The 20529-nt window shown below is 40.0% G+C and overlaps 1 protein-coding gene across 1 annotated transcript in view; it reads right to left on the bottom strand.

Annotated features, from left to right (window-relative positions):
• Window positions 1–6583: 6583 nt before the first annotated feature.
• Window positions 6584–20529, bottom strand: part of LOC103713200 (putative 3,4-dihydroxy-2-butanone kinase) — a 43811-nt gene continuing 29865 nt past the window's right edge. Inside the window, exons 11-20 of the mRNA XM_008800034.3 lie at window positions 19235–19365; window positions 19071–19163; window positions 18534–18598; window positions 9159–9302; window positions 9023–9066; window positions 8034–8117; window positions 7794–7861; window positions 7585–7697; window positions 7395–7490; window positions 6584–6969 (exon numbers count right to left, since the gene is read on the bottom strand). Coding sequence (XP_008798256.2) covers window positions 6838–6969; window positions 7395–7490; window positions 7585–7697; window positions 7794–7861; window positions 8034–8117; window positions 9023–9066; window positions 9159–9302; window positions 18534–18598; window positions 19071–19163; window positions 19235–19365 — 970 coding nt within the window. The 3' untranslated portion in view covers window positions 6584–6837. The remainder of the gene's footprint in view (window positions 6970–7394; window positions 7491–7584; window positions 7698–7793; window positions 7862–8033; window positions 8118–9022; window positions 9067–9158; window positions 9303–18533; window positions 18599–19070; window positions 19164–19234; window positions 19366–20529) is intronic.

The following is a 20529-nucleotide window of genomic DNA, read 5'->3' as shown; positions in this document are numbered from 1 at the left end:
CATAAGCAGAGGATTACTAGTCAATAAGATGCAGTAAGACTAGAGAAGAAAATAGTGCACAAGAAATTTAGATAGTCCTTCATCCAGACCATGACTCTCAGTGCAAAGGATTTGTTACGCCGGCCTTTTATCTATGATTTACCAATCACCAAGGGAAGAGACAAATTTCCAACTACAAAATAAATGCATTCAAAAGACAATCAACAATGATCAAATTTCATCATACCATCTAATATCCAGCACTTTTGAGTAGAAAATTACTTGCTCCTTAAGAATAGCATTACCATCTTTTGGAACTCCATACAAATTCATTTTAAGAATTTCTATGGGTAGATAGCGTTCCAATTCTTTAGATAGAGAACATCAGGAGGTTCCTCCAACATTAGATGGATGCTCGAAAAACCAAGACAAAAGATGATGGTTCATTTATACTCTATGATCTATAGAATAACAGGTACATGCAAATGATAACCTGACGCTCACATTTTCTGCTAACCTTGTCTCCTGAGGTCATGTGCAAATTATAAGATTGAAAGCTAACAAAAAGTATAGCACTTAAGATTCGATGGAATAGTACTCTTGGCATCACAATGTTAATTTTACCTATATTCATCCTTACCTCAATATTTTAAATTTCAAAAATACATATAACTTACAAAAAAGAAACAACTTTAAAAGTGTCTTTTTCTATCACAACAGTCATGTTCAAATAAATGTTAGAATTTTTATTTATATTCTTTGGGAGAAATTTATTCTTATTAGTAAAGTTCAAAATGGCAACGAAGTGTTTAGTAGCCAATTTCTGCTAAATTGTGGTTTCAAAGAAAACTGATGCATAAAAACCAAGGAGAGAAGCCCAAGTAACCATTACATTATGGTCTCCTAATTTCTAGCAAGGATCAAGGCTGCATTAAGCAAATCATTTAGCATAAGAAAGGCACGCCAGCTAAATATTTGAAGTAGAACTTGCTATTAAATATGGAAGGTTGAAAAGACTAGGCATAATAATTAAAACAAACTTCATGAAGGACAGCTATGAAAGTTATCCTTCATGAAGGATAGATGCTTCAAGATAATAGGGGGAGGTGAAAAGCATTGAAATGTCTTCAAGATGGCTTCACCCGAGGACAACACTCTTTTTATGGAAGGTGATATGGGACCGCCTTCCGACGAGAGCAGTGCTGAGTGGACGTGGCTTGAAAATTCCCTCCAAGTGCGGGATGTGTGGTGCTGATGAGACGGTGGACCACGTGCTATTTTAGTGCACATGGGCGAGGTTGACGTGGCAGTGGGCAGGAATTCAGCAAGAGGCCTGGAGTCAAAGGGTGCAGTGCCTACAGGTGATTCGCCAGTAGTTGGGCAATCTGCTGACACGTCAGGAGGCTGTTAGCGCGACTTGCACAGCGCTTCAGATTTGGCTAGCAAGAAACGTTCGTACTTTTGAAGAGCACAGGATGTCACCGAGGTTTATGGCGAAGTACGCCCGAGTGCAGGCAGTGGAGATTAGTCTCACCTCTTTTTCAGATGGACCTTTGATGGGGTTTTCCCACTGCTCAGGACATCTAGGGTTTCCCCTCTGCTCGGGCAGCCCCTCAGATGGTGTTCTTCACCTGAGAGCCGCCACCCCCAAGTTTGCTCAAGGCCAACTTCGACGGATCCATCTAAAGTCATGAAAGAACTTTGTTTTTTTCAATCAAAAATAATCATATATATCTCCATGAAGACCAATTCCTTCATAAGGACCAAAATTTGTCGATCCTACATGATCAGAAGAAATCTAAATTGGATTAAAAACTACAATTTTTGGACCTGAAAAATTGTAAGGTTCAGAATTTCAGCGTAAAAGTCATGAAATGCTGAATGCTGATGAGCTTGTCTGCTAAAGCCTGGTACTCTGGATAGGAGTCGGTATCTTTCGCGAGAAAGAAGGTTCACCTTCCTACACGCGAATCCACCGTTGGATCACGCGCCGCACAAACCTCAAAGCGCTCCGAACTCCGTGGTTCATAACGGTGGGTTCTCGCGAAGGTGAATCCTTCTTTCCGCGCGAAGGATACAACATACTCTTCAAAGACAGGGGACGAGAATCATGAATCTGACAAGGAGCATAAGAATAAAAAGAAATCGACGCCAGCGGCAGCGAATAAAAAGGGGAGGAAAGAGACATACGTTACAAGAAATCCATAAGGAGATGAGGGGGCAAAGAGCTTCAAATTGCTCTCTCTTGGTTGCTTCAAGACCATCCCTCTCGCTAAGCAACCACGCCTTCCTCTCACCGCCGAATAAATTGTATATGGAAATCAAGAAACAAAGAAAGAATCAATTAAGATCAAAAGCCAAAGTCGATGTTTTTTTGTGTTTTTATTTTTATTTTATTTTTTATTTTTTATTTTTGCTAAAGAAAAGGGGAAGGGGGAGGAAGGGACAAGCCCACCCCGCGTAGCAGCCCCAACCACTGGGCCCCCACCCCGCCAGGAGAATGTTCGATGCGGGTAGACCGAGTCGTATGTTGGGCATCCCGACCTATTTTACTCATACCCTCCCCACCCGTGGGCCGGCTCAGTTACCCGACCCGACCCTCCGTATGAGTACATCACATCTGGCACCACCCAGGCTACCAGCCGACCAGTAGTGCTTCCAGACCCCGTATCCAGGCGTGGGGCATCTGTGTTTTTATTTGCTGAGATTCTATGGTGAGAGTAGGGAGGAATGTGTCCACGAAGAAGGAGAGAACGATGGGGGGACGTTGGAGTTGCTTTTTCGGGAATTGGAACGGAAGAATTCCGGGATTTAGCATTCAGGGCTTACTCGAAAGGCGTGGACAAGGAATTCCAGCAACCATGGCGCAGGGCAGAAGGTATGGTGACGAAGGACAAAGACGACGACGTCTCCATCTCCATATCTCTCTGTGCGTCTTTTCTTCCATCTTGTTGGCAGAAAAGGTTGGGATGCACGGCCGTGGTAATTGGCAGGCCGATACGGCGAGCAAAACGTGAGCTTGCCTCTGTTCTCTCTTCCATGCCTGTTTACGTTATGGCCCATACTGTTGTGCCGAAGACGATTTTGGTGGGGATAGAGCGGCTTATGCGTGGCTTCCTGTGGGGCTCCTTGGGGAGAGGCCACGGGGTACATCTGGTGGCCTGGGAGAGAGTTTGTTTGCCCCTGGGCGAGGGTGGCTTGGGGGTGTAGTCACTTCTGGCGAGGCGAGAGGCGCTTCTGGCGCGGCGAGCAGTGCAGATTGTTCTGGAGCCCCAGGGACTCTGGAGTCAGGTCATGATAGCGAGATATGGCCGGGCAGGCCCTGCTGGCCTGGCGGTGGGGAGACGAAGGACCTCCTTCATGTGGCGGGAGGTTGGGAGGTATTTGCCTATGGCCCTAGCGCACGCTAGATGGTTGATTGGTGACGGTCGAAGCATTGACGTGATGGAGGACCCATGGGTGGATGCACTTCTGTTGAGTTTGTGGCCGACGATGATCAGCGGTGAGGGGGCGGAGGGGCTACGGGTGTGTGACCTCATTATGCCGGGGGAGGCAGGGTGGGATGAGAACAGACTGGACCAGTTATTTGGGGAGCACTTAGCCAAGCGAGTACGGGCTCTTCCTGTCCCGGGATCAGCAGGGCCAGATGTCAGAGTATGGAGCACCACTTGCAGAGCCAGAGTTAGAGTGGGTGATGTCTCTCGGGTCCTCCAGCAGGGGTCAGAGCTGGGCAGGGAATGTGGCTAGGTCTGGAGATTCGGGCTACACCAGAGGGTTGCACTTTTCCTCTGAAAAGTGGTCTGGGACCGTTTGCCGACAAGCTGGGCACTGAGCCGACGTGGTGTTAGCATCCCCTCTGTGTGCCTGTCTTGTGAGGTGGACGAGTCAGTAGATCATGCACTATTCCAGTGTGTTTGGGCGAGGTGGACTTGAAGGCTGTCCGGGATCCTGGAGAATGCCTGGAGCCGAAGGGACTGCTTTTGGAGGAGGTTCGGCGGTGGTCTAGATCCCCTCATATGCGCTTTGTGGCTATTCGAGCGTCTTGCACAGCGTACCAGGTATGGCTAGCCAGAAACGCCCGAGTTTTTGGCGAGCTCCGTCCATCCCCACGGTTTGTGATGGAGCAGGCACGAACACAAGCAGCAGAGCTCCTTCATGTAGGGTTGGATGATAGATCTTTGATAGCTCGGGACACCTGGGGCCCCCATGCTGCTTTGGCAGCTTCTCACACGGTGTTTTTCACCTGGGAGCCCCCACCCCCGAGTTTCCTCAAGGTCAATTTTGATGGTTCGGTCCTGGATAGAGGCAGGAGAGGAGGGGCAGGTTTTGTTATCAGGGAACCGAGCTCTACCATGGTGGCAGGGGGGGTGTCAGATCTTCGATACCTCGACCCCAGAGGCATAATTGCAAGCGACTTGGCTGGGATTCCGACATGCACGATGAGTGCTTCAGGCGAGCTCTATCCTCCTGGAGGGCGACTCATCCACGGTGATCAGCTGGGCCAGGAGTGCATCCTTTGCTCCGTGATATAGGGTCGATGGTGGGGGAGGGGATCACCTTTCGGGCTATGCATATATATCGGGAGGCCAACGGGGCCGCGGTCTGGGTGGCGGCATATGTTGCTAGCCACTCGGGAGACACCCTATGGGTTGGTGAGGATGACTTGCCCGGTGCATTCCGGGACATTTTGTTTGCAGATTCGTCTGGGTGTATTCGTACCCGCCTTGTATGAAACACCTGTTTTAGCAAAAAAAAAAAAAAACGCGAGCTTGCCAAAGCTAAAGAAACCGCATCCTATCTTATTTATTTATTTAAGAATACCTCAATTTCTTTATTTCACGGCCATTTAGTTTAGTGTTTATATAGTTGGTTTTTAAAACAAATTATATATTTAGTATTTTATTGTTCAGTTCTGCTCCTTGTATAATTCTCCATTGATTTTCATGTATATAAATATATATGTATTTGTGTGTGTGTGTACACACACAAACATATACGTATAAATATATATGTATATATATGCATATACATACGTATAAATATATATGTATAAATGTGCATATACATACGTGTATATATATATACATATTATAATAGTATAATATGTTATATTATTGTGGTAATTATTAATTATAAGATAATATATTGTTATATTTTATTATAAGCATAATATAACATAATATTATGATCATAATTTTATATCATCATCATCATCATCATCATCATAATAATAATAATAATAATAATAATAATAATGATAATAATAATAGTTATATTATGATAATATAAGATATGATTATACTAATAATATTATAATATGCAATTGAAAATATAAAAGATAATATATGAGATTATATTATATTATATTATATTATATGGTTAGATTATTTGATTAGATTATAATATAATAATTATAACATAACATAATAATATAATATAATATTTAATAATAATATAATATAATCTATTATTTGATTAGATTCTAATCCATTATATTATATTATATTATATTATTATGTTATGTTACAATATTATTATATTATATATTATGTTATAATTATAATAATATTATATTTATTATAGTAATATAGTATTATTAATAATTTATTACTATATCATATCATACTATGTTATATTACTATACTATAGTATTCAATATTCTATTGCGCTATATTATAATAATATTATACAAAATAATAATTTTTAATATATAATAATATGTAATATTATATTGTATTATACTTCACTATACAATACTATGCAATATACTTTATTGTCATTTTATTATACTAAAAATATTTTTTTATTTTGATTACCAGAGATATGTTAAAACTTCATGGCACTTTACAAATGTAGTTACCAAACAGCAAATAATTTTTTATAAAAGCTTTTCCCAGAAGTTTTATTTCCAAAAGCTTTTAAAAGCTCTATTACCAACAACAATTTTAAATAAAATCTTATTTGGCTAAACTTGGCAAATATAAGATATTGTTTTACTACTATACCGAGGTTACCGATATATTTGGATGCTACCCAGTCCTGACTTGGAGTGAAAAAGGATGTCTTCCAATCACCATACCAGGACCGTAGATGATTAGACCTCAATCACTACAAGAGAAAAGGGTGCCAACAGATTTGAGTCCGCTCCAATCCCGACTTGGACTAGAGAGAGAGAGAGAGAGAGAGCCTGTCTTCCAATCACAACCACCTACGTTCAAAGGTGCCAACAGACTTGGATGCTCGCTGGTTCCATCATCATTTCCGCAACCATCAAAGAAAGTCCCAACAGATTCGAATCCTCTCCATTCCCAACTTGGACCAGAGAGAACCTGTCCTCCAATTACAAACGCACATCTGCCATGTGAATAGAACCCACAAGATGCTGTCTCACGTGCAACAACAAGCCTTAATCTAAACATGACCACCGTACAAGCCCTTCCAAGTCCAGTCCAAGTCGATAATCGAAACGATCCCAATCCGGCTGAGTTGGCATAGTCTTCAAGGTTATCACCAAGGACCAATGCAATTGGCCAAGTCTTAAAGGTTATCTTAGTTCTCAAAAGAATAAAAAATCCCACCAGGGAAAAAAAATACAACAGTATCATAGTTTTAACAGGATCCTAACAACAATATATTTAATTGCAAACCCCAAATTTAAATCTTTATTATCATATTGGACTATCATAATGGCATCTCACAGTATATTACACTAGCCAGCCACCGGACAAGACAAAAACTCAGCTTTCTCAGCTCATGCATGCACAAGCGGAAAACAAATGATCTGAAAATGGAAAATTTGTGAAGAACCGCACTGTAAGGTATGATATTGATATTCTGAAGTAATGCCCGTAGTTACTGTTAGCTCGGTGACGGCTGCAATTTATCCTTGACAGCAAGCGCTGCTGCTGTATACCATGTTGCTGCAGCCATTGCTCCAGGGTCAGGAACCAAAGCTTGAAGATCAGCAGCTACGTAAGTGGATCGACCAGCCTGCAGTTAACATGTAAGATGAAATGCTTGCGGATGCTCATATAATTCATAGCAAGCACTGTGAGTTTGTAGACTGCCACATGAAGAACTAATTTCATAAACCATTGTTATCTTTGAGTGATGCTTTTGATGAAATGATCTTTAAACTTTGATGGATGCTTCATGTGGTGCACCAAAATCATAGTTCTCACCTCATTATTAAATGCAATGGCCAAATGACTAAAAGCATGGGATCAAAATTCAACGAGAATATGGACCCTTTTTTTCTGTACAAGTATATGGGCCTTGTCATAAAGAGTCTTGATAGATGCTAGCAGAGGTCAAGTTTGCTGGTGTATTCAGTGCATACTGATGTTCGTTCATGATGCACGTTAGTCATGCATAAAATTCAACAAAATCCAAAAACATAAAGAAACTTGAATTACTTGTGCATGCATGTCTTTTGTTGACTCTGCCCCATTCATAGCTGCTTCAGATGACAGGAGAAAAGCTGTCAATGGATCATCCCCTGCATCCAGCTTCTGTTCATGAAAAAGAAAAAAAAGCATTACTTATGTTAGAGAAGAAAGCTAGGGAAAAAAAGAGGAGGGGGGGTTGAAGCGAACTTTTGCTTACCTCCTTTAGAACTGTTAATGCTGGAATTAGAGCATCCAACATTGTGCGGTAGCCTGCACTGGCACCACCATATTTGCTGACTGCGGCAATTGATGCCTCCAGAGCACTGGCCCCTAGAATGAAAGGAAGGATGACAATTCCAACCAGTTACAAAGAAGAATATTTCCCATGATTCCCATCATAAGTATAAACAAAGAGCATCACCATACATTGTTTTGATGTGACAATTGGGCTTCCCTTCAAGCTTGTGTATGCAGCCTTGCAGAATATGTCATATCTGTTGACCCATAAATCAAAGCATTACTCCTACAAGAATATTGAAATCATGATGCTGATGAAACAAGCAGGAAACCGCAAAATTATTTATTTCGACATCATAAATTACTGGGGCTAATAGTAAGCCTATATTTCAAGGTAAGACTGAAAAGGAGATAAGATGGATGAAGTACAAAATCCCACTAGTTCCACCCATCACCCTTCGGATTGAGGCCCCAATCTCATTTACAGTTTCCGCAGCATCATTCAGAGGGTAACTGCAAAGCAGAAACCTCTGCTTAGTGATCAAAAGAAGATTGAAAACTCCGTCGGAGTTATTAGATAATCTAGAAATTAAATCATTTTTACAACCAAATCACCATCATAAATAAGTGGGTTTCACATTACTGTCTCAAGTAGGAATTACAAATGCTTATTAAAGCATGAACCTTTATAATGTGCTCTTTCTGCTGATGACACCAATTTTAAAAAAAAAACCCGATTGATTAAGATCAATAGCTTGACTGCAAGACAGATATCCATATATTTGATGTAATACTCAGACTTGATTGAGAAAGATATTCATTAAAAAATGGTAACTCAGCCAACAGGTTAGGCGGCTGGAGACTGATGTCCTCAGCTTTGTTCGTACAGTGGTTAAAATTGATATCTGAATCTTCGCTTATCATAAAATTTTCAGAAAACAGAATTACCAGCTCAAAAGTCATGCTGCTTATCCAACTTATATTTAACTCAGAATGTCAATGGCTAGGATTATCCTCCTAGGCTTGCCTTCCTCTGGCTGTATGTGTTTTCTCACCTAACAGTTCGGGAAGCCATCTAAATGCATCATATGCTAGTTCAAGTATAAATCTTCCAGAAGTAGATGCTGAAGTTAAATCTACAATTGGAATGAAAAGTTAGTATCATATGATAAAGTTAAATCTTCCAAAACTAAACAATGGATGGCTCAAGAATTAACATATTATCATCAGAACTTGACATCAAAACAAGTTTGCGGGAAAAAAGAGACAACACCATGAAATTTGTGTCGTGGTTGTGACAGGGCTTTGAAATCAACAGAACGAAGCACATGTATTGCACCAGACATGAGTGCATGCATAAAATGAAATTTGGTAAAACCCTACTGTTCATATGAAAATTAATTAGAAGTGATCTTTACCATTTCTTCATGTCTTCAAGAACAGCTGTAGCACCTCTATACATCTGTAAAAGACATACATAGCATAATCACGAGCGATAAGAGACGAACCATAGTTATATGAACTTCAGTGATGTGATTTGAGAAATGAACTCACAGTAGTTCCACAATCACCATCACCCACTTTACTATCCCACTCATTTAACTCGTCCCGAAGATTGATGATTTCATTTGCAGCTGCTTGAATAGCAGCCTCCAGTATGCAGCCTTGTTCATTTAGCTCTTGTGGTCGAGTGAATGCCTGCCGAAGAATAGATAAGTAGGTATAACCAAAAAGGAGCTGTCTGAGCAACATGAAATGGATAATATGACCATAATATGCATAACACAAATATACCTTGATGCGGAAAAGTTTTCTAGTAATGAAAGAAAAGGTTAAGGTTACTTATCAAACAAAGTAGTCACATCAGCGGTATACAAGAACAATAAAAAACAAAGTTTCAGTTTCATAATCTTCATCCTAATCAAAAAAATTTATTAATTTTATAAGTAGGCATTTCTTGGCTACCATTACAATCCTGAAACTATGTGTCTCTGTGTCTGTGTGAGTGAATGAGAGAGAGAGAGAGAGAGAGAGAGAGAGATGAATTTTAATTGTTGATCACTTGATCTTCCTAAGACAAATTTTGGATCCTTTGTTCTTTGCAAGAGCTAATTGCAAGTTCAATTCTAAGAATCTTGAGAATCCCTTATCATCCCACTTAAAGAGTTCAACAAATAATTTGCACTTGATGCAAGAGCAGATCATTTGTTCTTTCTGCATGAGTCCCACCTCGTCACACACAAAAAAAATCAGGTTTGTATATTTAATATGTTTTTAAGAAAATGCTGCCTTGTGATATTATAAGATAAAATCTGAAGTCATATTATATGCAGAGACACCTTCACCACCAACAACAGAATCACTCATCATCTCAGTTTTCATTTAAGAAATTGCCAACTCATTTTCAATGAGAAAGCAATACCACCCACAAAGGAAACTCCTGATTACAAGTCACTGACATCAAGAGTCTAAGCTTCAACTACAAACACAGTATCCCATCTAAAACACAGCCATCACTCTGACTGAAGTTCTTGGTGAATGCTGAAGAAACTTTCCAGAGACCTAAAAACAACTACTCTTATATATGAAAAACATTTACATCTTATGGAGCCACACTACATTTCATGAACTTTTTAACATCTCATTTTTCATTTAGGACTGAGTTCAGTATTACTTAACATATGATAAAGTTGAACCACAGATAGAGGATATCACTCTATGGTTTTCCTCAGTAGACCATTATCAAATGTAATTTTCATACCTTGCTTCAATTTTGAACAGAGTCTCATCCAAAACTTTCCCATTTCCCTGACTGAAGTTTTTGGTGCACACAGCAAGAAATTTACGGACTTGAAAATATATAAATGGGAAAAAAAAAATCTGCATATTCTCGATTTCTTGCACCAGCCTGTCACTGTTAAGCAACATAAAAGACAAAAATACACTATATATCAAGGATTCAAATACTGCAATGCGGGGCTATCCTAGTTTTCTCATTAAACAGTATGCCCCACATGCATTCCTGACACTCGAGATTGAGTGGCATCCCACGCGAGTTCATGGACTGCAAGGGGGTAAAAATGGGCATCAAATCCCTGGATAAACCACATAACCTCATATATGGTGCACAAATGCTAGTTTATATTAGGGGTGGCAATCGGGTCGGGTCAGGCATAAACAGGTCGGGTCAGATACAAATCGGGTCAAAAAATTATAAACCTGAACCCGACCTGTTTATTAAACAGGTCCGGAATTACAACCTGAATCCGACCTGTTTAATAAACAGGTCACTTGATCCGACCCGTTTAAGACCCGTTTAAGGAAAAAAAAAAGAAGATGGGGGCCGGCGGGATGGGAGGGGAAGAGACAAGAGAGAGAGAGATAGAGAGAGAGAGAGAGGAGGAGGAGGAGGAGAGACCGAGAGAGAGAGAGAGAGGAGGAGAGACCGAGAGAGAGAGAGAGGCAGAAGGGTAAGGGAAAAAAAAATATTAATTGCTCATCTTCTTCCCTGATCGGCCTCCCTCGCCACACCGCACCGCCCGAGCCGCCACACCGCACCGCCCGCAGCCTCCGCCTTGCCGCGTCGCCGCCGGAGCTTCACCAGTCGAACCACTGCCTCAAGATCTACTGTGATCGTCGCTGTGCCGCCGTTGCAGCGCCGCACCGAGCCACCACCGTTGAGCACCGCTGCCTCCATCGAGCGCCGCCGCTTCCGTCGAGCGCCGCACTTCTACCGCTCCGCAGCTCAGATCCAACGCCCCCTCGCCTTCCCGATCGGACGATCCACCGCCTTATCCGAGCCGCTCGCCTTTCCGATCGGGATTCGTGATTTCTTTCGACAAGAGAGGGAGAGCCGAAGAGGTGGGAGGCGAGGGGGATTCGACGGAGAGAGAGAGAGAGAGCCAGGTCCATGGAGGGTTCAACGCGACAAAGGGAGAGATGAGGAGGTTCCCTGACGGCCTGACGAAGGGAGAGATGAGGGTTCAACGCGACGAAGAGAGAGATGAGGGTTCAACGCGATGGCCTGACGCCCTGACCCCGTCCCATCTCATTAAATCACGCTGGACCTATGGGCTAAGCAACCTGTGGGCTGTGGAGATAGGTAGTAAACAACAGCTATTGCTTTTCTTTGGGCCGGGGCTTGGGCTGGCCCTGTTTGATCCAATCCAACCCATATATTAAACGGGTTAAACAGGTTAAACGGGTCAGACATTTAAAATATGTATCCGACCCAATTAATAAACAAGTTAAACGGATCAACCTGTTTATGATCCGAACCTGTTTAGGCCAAACCCGACCCTGTTTATGGCGGGTCGGGTTGGCGGGTCGGGTCATATTTTGCCACCCCTAGTTTATATTGGGCTGGGTATTCAAGGGCAAAACCCCAAATCTCCCTCTCCTCCTTTAGCCATTGCCGCTCCCTAGCCCTTCTCTCTCTCTCTCTCTCTCTCTCCCCCCCCCTCTCTCCTCCTTTAGCCATTGCCACTCCCCATCCCTTCTCTCTCTCCCTCGCCCCCTAAAAAAACAAAAGAAAACTCCCCCTCTCCTCATGCACCAATTGCCTGCCCCTTCTTGGCCCGAAGGAGGAAGGCAATGGCAAAGTGGCGCATGTAGCTCCTTAGCCTTTTCCCCCGCAAACGCTACGAATCGGTGCACTAGAGGCCATTACCCCTCCGCCTCCTTCGGCACTGCCCCGCCGCCAACTCCAAAAACTGCCCTCCGCCTATGCTGCATCATTTCAGCATCCAAGTGCCCATACTAGTGCCAATATTTTGTTGTAATGGTATGGTAGCGATAATACTATCTCATTTCAACGATATGTCAACACTTGCAATATATGTTATTAAGTTCCACTACTTATTATGCAACTGGAAGCTTTCTATTGTGGATGACCCAAAATATTTCACTTGGCTTACAAACATCCGTGCAAGACATGCAATGTCTAACAACATACACATGTATTTTTCTTTATCAAGAGTTTGCACAGCAAAGAAAGAACTAAATGGCATATTCCAATCTCCTGGTGCATTCATCATGTATGAAAGGTTCAAAACCTTGGAGGCCCCATTTATATTCCCTGTCAAGCTGCATCCTATATCATACAACATGTCTAACAATTTTCTTATAGTCTTATATTCTAGAATCTGTATAGCCCATTATCAGATCTAGGTGCTAATATGAAAAACATAATCCGGTAGAAGTTTCCATTAGAGTTCGAACCTTGACGTCATTTCACTTGCTGACCAAATCGATGATCAGCGCACCAAGTTCAACCACAAATTTATTTTGCCTATCTTTATGCCAGGTTCTCCAACCATCCAAACTCTAACTGTAAACTGTTATTTTGGGTTTTTTCATGTCTCCAATTGCTTAACAGAATGAGAATAACTTCGGACCAAGGTACGCCATCTCGGTATTGGGCCCCATACTAGTGCTATACCATCACTGTGTCAGTACCATATGGTATGCCCTATACCACCCGGTTCGATACAGTATTGGGCCCCATACTAGTGCTATACTGTCATATACCTATGATCTTCTAGGCATCATCTGGTCCTGATCTGACATCTCCACATGCTTTGACCAATTTGTACTTTGCGACTTGTATGGCAATATACATGCATTACTAATAGGGCAAGTTTTATAAAATTTGAGATACCGGACATCTAAGTGGGTTTAGATATTGAATTTGAAATATTTTAGTTAAAAAATCTATTTGAGGAAATACAAAGGTGATTGAAAATTATCAGTTGATATGTTTGTATTGTATCAGCCCATATCTCAGGATTTTTCAGTTTATATCAACTAAGATAATCGGAGCCAAGATTTTCTATATATTGTATGAAGGGTTGTGAGATACCAATAGAAATCAAGATCTTGGGCAAGATGAAAACTTTGACAGGGTGCAATAGGGCATAAAGTTTTGAACCACAAGCTCCTGGTCCTTCCTATCTATACTTGGTCCAAAAAGGTGCCCTAGGCTGTGATAAAAGGAGTGACTAAAAATTTCCAAACCAAGACTTTTGTAACTTTTACAGACTAGATAATAGATGTAAAAGTGTAATATACATGATATGGAGGATGAAACAAAGCAAGATGACTTCGAATATAAATTTATTTAGTCAATCAGAGATGTTCCAGCACTAAAAGGAATGCTTTTAAAAGATCCACCTAAACTTATCGTAGATCCATGGAACATCATAACACAACGACTTAAATACTCAGGTTACAGTACCAAAATGTATTACAACAGGATAAGATGACCTCCCATTAATCAACAGAACAATAGGCTATAAAAAATAAAGTGAGCTAACTGGAAAAAGGAAAAGGATATAATTATTCCTTCATCAAGGAAGAATCATATATTTTCTTTTTTTCATCTTGAAGGAAATGCAAGATAGCCTAAGCGGAATAGTTAACTTCATATCAGGGGCGGCCCAATACATTTGGGGGCCTTAGGCGAACTCATTAGAAGGGGCCTTTTTTATTATTATTTAAATAATAATTTTTTTAATAAGTATAAAAATATTTTAAAATTTTTATTTAAAAATAATTCGCCTAGCTTTTTGAGAAGCAAAATTACTAATTAAACTTTTATACTCAAGATCCATTAAAATACTATTTTCAATCGATAATATAGCTAATCCATTTAATCTTTCATGTGACATAGTTGATCGCAAATAAGATTTTATCAACTTTAATTTTGAAAAACTTCTTTCAGCAGAAGCAACTGTTACAGGTATTGTTAATAATATCCTATATGCAATGCATGCATTTGGAAAAGAATCTGTTTTTTTTATAAAACTTAAAATATCAATAGGGGTACTAGTTTCTGTTTGTAAAAATTCTTTTAAAATTTTTAACTCTGAAAACAGATCAATACCATCAATATCAGAATATTCACCATGCTTTAAAAAGTTTTCAAGATTAAGACAACACTTTTTCAAATCATCTTCATTCAAAGATTTTAACTTTCTAAAATTAAACAAAAAACCAAAAACATTTTCATATACGGTAAATTGTTCAAACCTATTTTGAATTGAAAAAATAGCTTGATCTACTATATATAAAAAGTAATCAATTCTAAAAGATTCTTCAGCTGATCTTGTTATCTCATCATCATTATTTTCATCAAAATATTTTTTTCTACGGATCACACGTTTTTCACGAAATATAGGTTCTATTTCCATTTCATTTGCAATTTCTTTAGATGAATTCAAAGCATTCATGAATCCATTTTCCCTATAACTTTTCAAATAAGAAAGAAGACCTTTTAATTGATCTATAGCAACATCAATATGCATGTCTTCAGATTGTAAAATCTTACTAACTGAGTTAACAGCAAACAATATATCATACCAAATATTCATGCCCAATAAAAATTCAAAATTTTCAATCTCATATGTAGCTAAACATGTGGCTTCACTCTTTATTTTAGGATCTTCACTAGTTTCCGCTAATTGAACTAAAGCATCTCTTATTTTAGGAGCTTGGTTTTTAATTGCTTTGACACTTTCAATACGACTTTCCCAACGTGTTTGTGATAAGGGTTTAAGAGTTAATGTGGATATATTATCTTGTAAAATTTTCCATCGTTTTGTAGAAGAAGAAAATAAGGTATAAATTCGTTGTATCACTCCAAAAAAAGATATAGCTTTAGGACACGAGTTAGCAGTATCACATAATACTAAATTCAAGTTATGACATCCACATGGTGTGTAAAATGCTCTAGGATTTATATCTAATAATCTTCTTTGTACACCTTGATGTTTTCCTTTCATATTAGATCCATTATCATACCCTTGTCCTCTTATATCATTAACCTCAAGTTTATGTTTTTCTATTATATTTATAAGTTCATTAAAAAGGCCCTTTCCAGAGGTATCATCTATTTCTAAAAATTCTAAAAAATATTCTTCTACTTTTACTGAACTTGTTGAAGTATCTACACATCTTAAAACTAGGGTCATTTGTTCCTGATGGCTTGCATCAGGAGTGCAATCAAGTATTACAGAAAAATATTTTGCTTCTTTAATCTTTTTAAGTATTATAGCTTTAATTTCAGATGCTAACATTTGAATCAATTCATTTTGAATATTATGACCTAAATAATGATTGTAAATTTCACCATGTTGAATGCGTCGAATATGTTCTTGCATTATTGGATCAAATTCTGCAATCGTTTCAATAAAACTTAGAAAATTTCCGTTATTGCTTTGATAGATCTTTTCATTCTTTCCTCGAAATGCTAAATTATTTTTTGCAAGATTTTTTACGACAGCAATAATTCTAAATAGAACTTTTTTCCAATGATCCTTCTCTTGGTTTATTTGTTCTTGGAGATTTTTATCAATTGTATTATTTTTTAGCAATCTCACTTCTAACTCAATCCACCTATTCATGCTAATGATATGTTCATTAGTTGTTTCATGACTTTTAAGCTTGATACCTAGATTTTTCCAATCCCTACTTCCTTCATTGACTAATTGACTCGTGCTAGACTTTGAATCAAATAATTTACAGCAAAAACAATATACTCTATCCAAATCTTTCGAATACACTAACCATTTTCTATCATGTTTTTCACCATTAGGTAACTTACGAATATAATATATCGTAGAAAAGTGTCTATTGTTTTCATCCTTAGGAAAATGAAAATCATAATCCCTAATTGGACCTCTTTCCACTATTAGATCTCTAAATTTTGTATCAATTATTTTCCATTGACCAGGATCATATAAATTTGTAGGAATAGAACTAGTTTCACAATCTTTTTCCTTGTTTATCCTATCTCCATCTGATTCTTCATTGTGTTCTTCACTAGATATTGTTTCACTGGCAATCTCATTTTTTAGCTCTATTTCGGGTGCCTGTTCTATTGCTAATTCTTGAGTTGAATTTGATGTAGTGTTATGTTTGTTTGTAACAACAAATCTATCTAGAGCTCCTTTTTGAGATTGAATGAGTTTATCGATTTTTCTTTTTTTTTTGAGTTTTTCATACCCACAGTCATATTTTCTATTAGACATTTTAATCTATAAATAATATTATCAAACTAAGCAATTAAAAAACCACCACAAACAAATCAAAATATAAATAAGTTAAAAATGATAAAATTTAATTGTGTCAAGAAAAACAAACTCGGGTCCCGACAAGTAGTGCCGAACTTAATTGTGTCGAGAAGAGGTGGAATAGTTCCGAACTCGACAGCGAGAAGAGGCCGAATAGTGCCGAACCGCTGAAGTAGTGAAGTCAGTAGACTCACAACCAATCTACAATTGAACCAAAAAATAACAAATTTTAAATTAATTACTTAACTAAATATAATTTAATTAAACCAAAAAATAATTAATAAAATCTCACCTCAGTGGGATTGGGGAATCGGGATCACTGGACTGTAGACAATGCCACAGTGGGAACCGGGATTTGGGAACAGCCGAACCTCGGGAGGTGGCCCGGTGGGACCGTGGGACTGGGAGCCTGGGGCTGGGAGGAGGTCGGGTGTCGCCTGTCGGGTCCGTCGGCCGTCGGGACTTGGGATTTGGGAACCGGGAACCCCGAGGCCCGAGGAGGCCGCCGGCCGGAGCGGCGGAGGAGCTGAGGTCTGACGAGAGGACGGGGCCACCGCCGGCGCCGGTCACAGCCTCACGGGAGGCCGAGGACGGCGAGTCGGCGACGTCGGCGAGAAGAGGATGGGACTGAGGCCTCACCGCCTCGGCCCTCGGTCGCTCGCCGCGGAGTCGGATGTCGGAGGAGCCGAGGACGGCGACTCGGAGACGGAGTCGGCGAGCCGGCGAGGACGCTGGACGCCGAGGAGAGGACGGAAGTCACGGGACTCTGCACGGACGCACAGTGGACCGGACGTCGGCGAGGAGAGCTAGAGAGGGTTTTGCAAGCCGAATAGCCGATCTGCCCTGCCGAGTGCCGAGACCGAGTGCCGAGAACCGGAGAAGGTTCCGGCATTAAAAAGGCAGAGAAGGGGAGACTGGAGAGTCGGACTGTCGGAGAGAAGGGGGGAGCCGGGGAGGAAGAAGCCGTTGCCCACTTGCCCGTTGCTTGTCGAGTGTCGACGACTCGACCGCTCGACCACCGACCACGCCATCGCCCGTCGCCCATCGCCAGTCGCCGCAGTCGGCCTCAGCCTTTCACCGTTTTACGTCGCGTCGCCGCCGCCCAAACCCGCTGCCCACTCCGCTAGTGATAGCCCATAGGCATAGCGCCATAGCCAGTCCCCTCCCAGTCTCCCAGATAGGCGATAGCCTTGAGCTGGAATAAAAAAAAAAAAAAAACAACTGGGCGGTGGGGGCCTTCCCTGGGCCGGGGGCCTTAGGCGACCGCCTCGGTCGCCTAAGGCTCGAGCCGGCACTGCTTCATATGCTCTATAAAAAAAATATCCATGCTATTCTCCACTAGTTTGAACCCTAATAGCACTTGCAGCAAAAAAATTGAAGAGCTATTAGAAACTGTTTATCTCAACAACTAATCATGACATGATACCAGTTCCTCAGTTTCAACAACCAATCATGACATGATACTAGTTCCTCAGTTTCAACAACCGATCAAGAAAATTCATCAATTGGACAAACATCCTTGGTCCATTTAGATTGAAAGTCCAGAGGTTGTCTGAGCCTACAGAAATTTCTAATTTCAGTATATTTAGTCTATGGAAAGTTCGACAAACTAAAACTTTTACGTTTCTTAATAATGTCAGGGATCAAAATCAGACAACTTCAACAGCATCTAATGCATTACACCATCAAGTTAAGTATCTTCCCCTGAAATTATTATAGAATACTCGATACAATTGTTATCGAATAATTAAAGACTTAAGGAAAATGTAGAAACCAAAGCAAGTACCATCCAATGACAGAAAATGTTACTCATTCTATGATGTGGAAATCAGCAGTGCAAAATGGATTTACTTCTAACCTCATTATTCCTTGATGAAGAAGATGGTGGCACTGGAACAGGAATTTTAGCTGGTGGGCGATCACCTACAGGTTAAAAAGTACATGAATCATCAACAACTCTTACAAAAAAACAAAAAACCAAATTAATATATTTCAGGTTTCGAAATTCGTATGAGCGGGTAGAATGATTTAATGCAAAAGAACTGAATGTTTTATGGTTATGATGTCTCAATCACATTTATCTCAAAGCAAGGATTTTGTAAAAATAAAATTATATCGATCAAGATAGTTAGGACAACTTGACCATACCACCAAGCTAAAAGCACAAATAAAACATGCAAGGGCTAAAAGCACTATAAAAGCATGCAAAACAAAGCGTATCCAAGCATAATTTAAGCCCTTTATCTAAAAGAACAACATGCCATGCATTGTACAAACACGTACGCATAGAGACATACACAGACATACAGACACACAGAAAGAGAGAGAGAGAGAGAAAGAGAGATAGAGATATATATATAGAGAGAGAGAGAGTTTCCTTATTGATATTTGTTACCTTCAGCAGCAACAGGCCAGTATGGAGCTTTAGTTGGGGCATCCAGACGCTGCAAAATTGCTGGTTCTGCCTTCATAACAGTTATGGAGAAACCTGCATAAACAGTTTATGATTCAGCCAGCATGACTAATGTAAGTGCACCAAAGCCTCTTGCATGAACCGACCAGCCATATCTAGAGAAGTCATGAAAGATCCAGTATAAACTCTGTCAACAGCCAGTCCATACTCCAGTTGTAGCTCTGGAACTGCCTTTCTTGCTGCAATCATCAGCTCCATTATCGGAGTGGCACCCAATCTGTATTATAACAAATTAAATCAAGCAATATTTTCATGGGGTTAATCAAAGATGTTAAGATGCCCACCTAGTCAATAAGCAATAGATAAGGTCAAGGAATGAGTTATTACTTTTTATACTTGTTAGAGAGTGTCCTTACTCCTTGAAGCATGAAGGAGTGAGAATTGAAAGAGATTCATTTTTATTATATAGAAAGGGTTTGCATGATGCACTGATACTCTATTTCATCACTACCATGAAAAATTTTATTTCAACTTTTCAAATGCCATTGTTTTATCAACAAACTTTGAGAAAATATAAATAACTTGACAAGGTTTAGTAGATTTATAAATGAAATACATATTTTTAAACAAGCATCTTCACACTGTGCATATTATACTTATTCAAACAAAATCGTGAATAAAGATAACAATGCAAGGATGCGTCAACATATTAATCAAGTATCCAAAAAGCTGGACCAAGATCTGCCGAACCAGGCCAAACCACCCAGTTCAGGCAATACCGAACCGACCCGGTTGTAAACCAAGTCGGTTCGCTAATAGAAAACGGTTCTGGCCCATACGGGTCGGAACCGTAATGAGACCGACCGAAACCGGTCTTTTTCAAGCCGAAACCAGATGGTTCCGACCGGTTCGACGCCGATGCTAGTAAAATTCGCACCGAGTCAAGTATATTGCCACAGTGCGAATGTTGTGGCAATCATGCCACAGTGGCCTACTGGGGGTTTTAAAAGCTCCTTCAACAACATTGGAAGGGCCCGAGAAGGCCTTCCCAACGGTGAGTTGCCATAGTGCCAGAGCTTCCTCTGTCCAAAAAATTCATAAACAACACCGATTCAGGCTATTAGAAGGAAGAACCGAGACTAAATAATGTGTGCTTTCTCTCTCCTATCTCCTTACTTTTTCGGGAGCTTAAAAAAATAGATCAAATATTGCAAAATAAAATAAGATCATGCCAATTTTTTGAATTTGGGCTTGATTTTTTATATGTTGTAAATCTATGGACGATGTACCCACTGACATAAAAATTTTATTTTTTAAATTTTATATAATTTTTAAAAATTAAAATTATATTTTTGGATTAAAAAAATAAAATTTTTAAAATAAAAAAGGTAAAATCAAAAACGTATTTAGGAGCATGCAAGCTACTCTATATAAAAACTTG

Source organism: Phoenix dactylifera, chromosome 6 (assembly GCF_009389715.1).
Source record: "Phoenix dactylifera cultivar Barhee BC4 chromosome 6, palm_55x_up_171113_PBpolish2nd_filt_p, whole genome shotgun sequence".
NCBI lineage: Eukaryota > Viridiplantae > Streptophyta > Magnoliopsida > Arecales > Arecaceae > Phoenix > Phoenix dactylifera.
This window is presented reverse-complemented; position numbering and strand designations above follow the sequence as displayed.